This window comes from Bufo bufo, chromosome 11, assembly GCF_905171765.1.
Source record: "Bufo bufo chromosome 11, aBufBuf1.1, whole genome shotgun sequence".
Classification (NCBI taxonomy): Eukaryota; Metazoa; Chordata; class Amphibia; order Anura; family Bufonidae; genus Bufo; species Bufo bufo.
The window spans coordinates 53893704-53901401 of NC_053399.1; the positions used below are offsets into that span (position 1 = coordinate 53893704).

The following is a 7698-nucleotide window of genomic DNA, read 5'->3' on the forward strand; positions in this document are numbered from 1 at the left end:
GACATGGAACATGTGGAGTAGTATGTGCGCTCCGTGTGCCATTCTTTCCGCTACTTAAGAGGCCTCTCATTTCATTATTTAATGTATAAATCATTGGCAGATTAAACTCCTGTCCGATCTTTCATTAGACAGGACACAAGCCTCGCTGGTCTGGAGCTCAGTGATGACCCCCCCCCCCCCATCTCCCAATTGTGCGGCACCTGTCTGCCCCTTACCAGTCTATGTTTCTATGCTATTTCTTTCATTGTGCTGTTATTTTTTTTTTGTCACCCAGCATTGCAGACATGCTTCTTTGGGAATCCCTATTTGGCTATCCCTCGTAGTGCTCTCCCCACCTCCATGCCTTCCATACATGGGCTAAGGGGTCCATGGACCCTGCCCTCCCCCTCACCTACTCCATTAATGGCTTCTTTGCTACTCAATGGCCCAGAAGCTACCAAATAAGGATAGGCCATCTGCCTTTCCCCGTGGAGCTCCCCACTGACTCTCCATCTTCCGGCAGGGTATAAATTGTCAGCTCAGTTCCCAAGGCAGCACCCAGCCAATTTCAAACACAGCAGCCAGCTCTCTTGCGCTGACCAGGTGAGTACCAGCGGGGACCTGTAGGTGGCTTGTTGCTCCTTCCTGTCAGATGGACTTCAGCACTTAGACTATGGGGACAAAGTCAAGCTTCACTTTTCTTTTTGGAAACATTGGAAATAGTTACCCTTTTTTCCTGACAAGCTCCTGCTGACTCTGCAGACCCGGACACAACAGGATGACCACACAGGGAAGGCTCAGATCATTGGAACTATGTCTTTTTTCGGCTTTTCGAGCTGGAAACTTTCACGTGATTTTTCCAGTGGTTACAGGAATTTGCAACAGTTGCTTGCAGTTTTCTTAAAGGGAACCTGTCATCGGGATTTTGTGTATAGAGCTGAGGACATGGGTTGCTAGATGGCCGCTAGCACATCCGCAATACCCAGTCCCCATAGCTCTGTGTGCTTTTATTGTGTATAAAAACCGATTTGATACATATGCAAATTACCCTGAGATGAGTCAGAGCTTGAAAATATGACTCTTCTCTGGCCACACAAGTAAGATATGACTCTTTTATGTTAATTTGCATATGTATGAAATCGTTTTTTTTTATACAATAAAAGCACACAGAGCTATGGGGACTGGGTATTGCGGATGTGCTAGCCGCCATCTAGCAGACCATGTCCTCAACACTATACCCAAAATCCCGGTGACAGGTTCCCTTTAAGACGTAACCACTTTTCTATCAATACCTGGCACTGGACAAGTATATATTCACACATAGGGCGAGACACAGAGCGGCATAGTGATTTTGTGGGGTGTTAACTTTAGTTTTACTACCCCGAGTTACCCCTGTCCCCCCCCCCCATGAATCCATTAATAATATTAAGGATCCAGCATTATCCTTATTGAACACATTTAGACGACCACTAAACAGGCAATAGCTATAGCGCCATTAACCCTTTCATGACAAAACAGTACTTACTGTAGCAAACCATTAACCTCATTCGCTTTGTGCTGTTATTCCACATGGAGTGTGCGGTGTCAGGTGTGGAAACGTGAAACTCAGCTTGCACTTGTGCGAGGGTGGAGGGGAGCTGGGCACCGGGCAGGCTTGTGTCAGGGACAGCTGTTCTTGGACATGTGAGGGCGACTGCTGAAGGGGGGGGGGGAGGGTAGAGGTCACTGTTGAAGCTGCTATTTAAAGTTAAAATCCTGCATTTAATTCTATGCTTTGGAACAATCCGACTCTCCAGTTAGTGGACAACTACAACTCCCAGCATTCTTTGGCAGTAAATTATATATATATATATATATATATATATATACTTCCCCACCAATATATTCTTTGTATATGGCTGGATTTTCACAATTTTGCATTTGCAACCATAAACATAGTAAAGCATTTCATAAAGCAAATAAGTCACTTGAGCAGTTTAAAGGAATTGTTACCCTGCCGTTACTACTTTCCAGTAGTCACAGTACTTTTTAGAGAATTTCAGTGGTTATCAACAGAATAGCCATAAAATGATCCAGCACTATACCATATGTATAGCAATGCTTCGGCATAGATTTATGTAATATGTCCACACTATATACTATGCCGGTACTATGAGTGAGAGAAGTAATCGTGAAGGATCGTTTGAAACATCAGTAATTACATGGTTTGTGTTTTACTCAGATTTTTTCTATTCTATTCTACAGAACATAACCCGCCAACATGTGCGACGATGAGGAGACCACCGCCTTGGTGTGTGACAACGGCTCAGGGCTGGTGAAGGCTGGGTTCGCTGGGGATGATGCCCCTCGCGCTGTGTTCCCCTCAATCGTTGGTCGCCCCCGTCATCAGGTATACATCTTTTCCCTAAATATTAGTATTATTAAGAAAATCGTGATATTGGTTAATAGAATAATTATTTAGAATGAGTTCTTTTATTCTCAGAGTCAGTAATAAAATGATCTAGGCTATTAGGGAATGCAATATGAGCAGCACACAGGCACAAAGCGATAGGCTTCCCACCTAGTTGTCCACCGAGCAGTGACAAGCTATAGCCGTATCATTCAGTGCTTATTTATAGCATGGCCGTACATCTACACCTCTTAATCTTTCCTTGTTTTCCTACTAGAGGAAGATAAAATTAGAAATAGCGCAGACCGTGTGCCGTAAAGGTCCACTGATAAGATGAGCCAGTTATAATTAGGCAGCTTTGAGCCTCCTCATATTTTCCCGTCTTACTGTGTGCTGGCTGAAATTGGCCTTGTTATACAGTCAATGCTGGCATACAGTGAATGGCTGTGCCATAGCTGAAATATCAGCAGAAGCACTGTTAACATCCAAATACTCATGAGGAAAGCTGAGCATATTACAATTAAGCTTTGCCAACAGCCTATTAGTATCATTTACCGCTAGGTCCTGCCAAGTCCTCAACTGGGAATATATTGGAAACACTAGCTCTAAGGCATTAGTGATGAAGAGCTGTACAGTTTGTGGGGCCAAATTATATTAATGCCAACTGAGTCATGATCTTGTCACCTTCAGTTGTAGGTCAAGGTAAGTGACCCACAACTGAGCCACGGTTATAATCACCATATAAAAAGAACTGGCTGATACAATTATATGTATCCTCCAAAGAACTTAAGCTCATATTTCTAATTATAATGCCCATCTGATGTGTCCTATCAGACATAACTTAATTTCAGCAACTATAACATCAGTGTTCAATCTTTTCCTTCACTATAGGGCGTCATGGTGGGTATGGGTCAGAAGGACTCCTACGTAGGTGATGAAGCTCAGAGCAAGAGAGGTATCCTGACCCTCAAGTACCCCATTGAACACGGTATCATCACCAACTGGGATGATATGGAGAAGATCTGGCACCACACCTTCTACAATGAGCTCCGTGTAGCCCCTGAGGAACACCCCACCCTGCTCACTGAAGCCCCACTGAACCCCAAGGCTAACCGTGAGAAGATGACACAGATCATGTTTGAGACCTTCAACGTCCCAGCCATGTATGTTGCCATCCAGGCTGTGCTGTCTCTGTACGCTTCTGGTCGTACCACAGGTGAGAACTTTACAAATTTTATCAATAGGTACTTGGACCATCTTTTTTCTTCTCTCTTTCCTGCTGCCCATGTATTGCAGTGCAGTGATTTTCGAACATGAGTATCACATATGCCCTAATTATTTCAGAAGTACTACTACGGGTTAACATATAATAATTCTAAGCATACTCCTAAAAAATGTTAGGTCAACAAACTGACAGTAAATGCTTTTATATTTTTTTATTTCAACCGTGCACCCATTTATACAAAGTCAAAGTAATTCATTGCGAGTTCAACCAGAATGAGATGGAAGCTTTAATCTTCTTACATGGATGACACGGGCATCTCGTCTCTGAATCTAGCCTATTTAGTGGTACTGAAATACTGGCTTATATTTACAGGAATAGCACTTCACAGAGGAAGGGTGATGGAGTGCTGTGACCCCACTCTGGCTCGAGCTGTAAACCGGGCAATCACATCTGTCTGAGCTATAAGTAGTGAAGGGAGAAGTACAGCTGAACCTTGCTCACTCTATGCTTCTCAGAGACACTGAAATCTCGAAAGCTTTTCTGCTGATAAGGCCTCATGCACACGACCGTATTTTGTTTCCGTGTCCGATCCGTTTTTTTTTTGCGGATAGGATGCGGACCCATTCATTTCAGTATGTCCGTTCCGTTGCTCCGCAAAGAAAATAGTGCCTGTCCTATTTTTTTCTAGTTTGCGGACAAGGATAGGCATTATTGCAATGGATCCGCAAAAAAAACGGATCCGCAAAAAAAATGGATGCCATACTGAATGTCATCCGTTTTTTTTGTGGATCCGCAATTTGCGGACCGCAAAACACATATGGTTGTGTGCATGTAGCCTAAGAATAAGGAAAGCAGAGAAAGTGGCTAGACGTGTAATAATCTCTCTTGCAAAGTCCACAGGCTTTCCTTCATTGACTGTATTGCCTATTGATATGGTCCCATTATTATAATTTTTTAGTATTTTTCATACCGCACAGATCCTTTTGTGTCTCCAACATTGCTGGAGGATGTATCAACCATGGATACAAGGACCATGCATACTACACATGACTACCTTGTATTGTGTAAAGTCTGTCTTTAAATGGCTGTTCTGTGATTTTCAGGTATCGTTCTGGACTCCGGTGATGGTGTCACACACAACGTCCCCATCTATGAAGGGTATGCTCTGCCCCATGCCATCATGCGTCTTGACCTGGCTGGCAGAGACCTCACAGATTACCTCATGAAGATCCTGACTGAGCGTGGCTACTCTTTTGTGACCACAGGCAAGTTTAATGTCATATCATAGTTTCCTAGAATTTCGGAGCTGCAGGGCCCAGGCCTCAAAAGCGCTTATTCTCACAACCAGGTCAATTTGTGCAAAATTTACAGGAGCAATGACACAAAGAGATAGAGGCTGTAGTGTATAATTTGGTATGCCCGAGGCACGTTAAGAGTCAGCGGCAGTCACAAGACTCTGGGAGGCACACAGGACATATTCCATGTGATTTGCAGCAATTTGTAACTACTGCACAATCCGTACATCTCACATACTGCACAAATCAAATCCGTGTCCGCCAGGGGCTGAATTATAGCTCTCTCTTCTCAGGGGACATTTAATGTACTCTTACCTTACTGAATTACCCTGAGATAACTGGAAATTATGGGTTTATTCTACGATATCTCTAGATATATTAAACTCATTGTACAAATAGTTAATGCAGTCATACATTATATCTAGACACCCAAAATGTCATTTGGTAATGTGTCACACACCATAGGGTATCTGAAAATGTTATCACGGTAATAAGGTTTAGTTCAACATTTTCTTTTTTTCTCATCTTTACAGCTGAGCGTGAAATTGTCCGTGACATCAAGGAGAAGCTGTGCTATGTGGCTCTGGACTTTGAGAATGAGATGGCAACAGCTGCCTCTTCATCTTCCCTGGAGAAGAGCTATGAACTGCCTGACGGCCAGGTCATCACCATTGGAAATGAACGTTTCCGTTGCCCTGAGACCCTCTTCCAGCCATCCTTCATTGGTGAGCCTTCATGCTTCTAACCATTCACATCTCCACATTATTTAACTGACAGATGCATGAACACACCATACCACTTACTTCCAGACGTTATTACAGTATGATAATGGGTAATCACAAACTATCCCAAATATGTGAATCAACTCAGACACGTCAAACACAGAACTAATATTGAATTACTTAGAATGTAACTTTACATATTCAATATTCATATAATAAAGAGCAATACCTATATCTTAGGTCCAGTCAAATATTTGTAGTAAAGCCAATTACCCACCACTTGCCTTTTATAATACTGGTTTCTTCTGTAGAAGAGGGTTAGTGAGACCCTCAGTCACCAGGTACAGCTCCTACCTCTGCACCCTCTATAGCTACATACCTGACATATTTGCAGCAGAATAGGCAAATGTTACTGTACTGCAAAATTTCATATCTACTTTAACTATAGATGTATTGTAAAGACCATGAAAGGGCTCCCATATTATGTTCCCTGGCCAACAGAAGCTGCTACTTCAACAAAGACCCTTTTATTATTTTAAAGCTCTAACATATGCATAGTGGTTTGGACAGTTGCTTCCCAGTTGGCAGAACATGTTAAATTCACCCTTGGGCACTAATGTTCTTGGACACCTGTTCTTCACAATCACTATAGACTCTGCTTACAAATCATGGCTTCCTTTTCGTTGATCTCAGGTATGGAGTCTGCTGGTATTCATGAAACTACCTACAACAGCATCATGAAATGCGACATTGACATCCGCAAGGACCTGTATGCCAACAACGTCCTGTCCGGTGGTACCACCATGTACCCAGGTATTGCTGACAGAATGCAGAAGGAAATCACTGCCCTGGCTCCCAGCACCATGAAGATCAAGGTGAGTACAGAAAATGGTCTTGTTCTTATATGTATATTCAAAAACAACACAAAACACCTATTTCTTCCATATTATGACCAGAACACAACATTTCCAGCTTATTATTGGGATATTATAATTAATATTAAATGGGTTGTTCTAGACTCCCATTATAAAGACTTATCCTCCATACACAGGAGTGGGGATAATTGTTCTATCAGCGGGGGTCTGATTTCGGTGGCTTCTGCCAATCATGAGAACAGGGGTCTAGTGTTCCCCTGTTTGAATTGAGTGAAGGTCAGTCGCTCCTCTGGATCGGGGATAAGTCTTCATAAGGGACAACCCCTTAAAATGTATAGAATCTAGAACACAGCTACTAGTCAAGAGTTGCAGTCATAGCTTAAAATCCAAGATGTACAGATGAGCCCTCCTTTCCCCTTCCTCTTATCCCATAAGTGGAGCAAGATGACCAGAATTTGATTTAAAAAAAAAACACATTTGCCTCACTCTCTGCATTGTGCATAATGTAGAAGTTTTGTTATCATCTCAAGCTACTAATCGTGGGCTATCTGAAGGGTAAGTAAGGACACATCTGTATATCAGACTATATGGTTAATAGACTGAAAGGTACTAGACTCACGGAGGCCCCATTGTTTAGTGTGCTCGCTATGCATTTACATTTCTTTACTTTTCCCACAGATCATTGCCCCACCTGAGCGTAAATACTCTGTATGGATTGGTGGCTCCATCCTGGCTTCTCTGTCCACCTTCCAGCAGATGTGGATCAGCAAGCAGGAGTACGATGAGGCCGGACCCTCCATTGTGCACAGGAAGTGCTTCTAAAAAGTCCCTATTTTCCTTCAGCAACATATACGCAGTACCTCCGACTCAGAACAGCAAGACATTGGGCAGCCATTGTACAGTTTGTTTACACTCCATCATATTTATTACTTTATAAATAAATCAGATGCCATTATTAAGTCCATCACTTCGCCTGTCGTATTTTCTTTGCCTTCGGATGTTAGGGTCAACAATAAAATAGGAACCTATTCTAGGTGAAAGCTTCTTGGGGTAAAAATGATACTGCATATCTCCGATATGCATTTGCTAATGTTTCAAAAATGCAGGTCAAATTGAAGGTCAAAAATAGCGTAAGAAGATTCAAATAGTGCATGAAAGCATTGATAATTGGAATTTTATTTTGTTAAACAAGTTAAATAAAAATGTGATGGTA

The 7698-nt window shown here is 42.4% G+C and overlaps 1 protein-coding gene across 1 annotated transcript; it reads left to right on the top strand.

Annotated features, from left to right (window-relative positions):
• Positions 1-448: 448 nt before the first annotated feature.
• Positions 449-7449, top strand: ACTC1 (actin alpha cardiac muscle 1). The gene is made up of 7 exons (XM_040411506.1): positions 449-582; positions 2224-2368; positions 3260-3584; positions 4697-4858; positions 5422-5613; positions 6304-6485; positions 7164-7449. Exons 2-7 carry the CDS (start codon positions 2240-2242, stop codon positions 7305-7307), a joined length of 1134 nt encoding a protein of 377 aa, XP_040267440.1. The 5' UTR covers positions 449-582; positions 2224-2239; the 3' UTR covers positions 7308-7449.
• The last annotated feature ends 249 nt before the right edge of the window (positions 7450-7698 follow it).

Coding starts and splice junctions, on each gene's coding strand:
- ACTC1 (XM_040411506.1), top strand. CDS start 2,240: ATGTGCGACGATGAGGAGACCACCGCCTTGGTGTGTGACAACGGCTCA. Junction 5,614..6,303: donor CTTCCAGCCATCCTTCATTG/GTGAGCCTTCAT, acceptor CGTTGATCTCAG/GTATGGAGTCTGCTGGTATT. Junction 6,486..7,163: donor CCAGCACCATGAAGATCAAG/GTGAGTACAGAA, acceptor CTTTTCCCACAG/ATCATTGCCCCACCTGAGCG.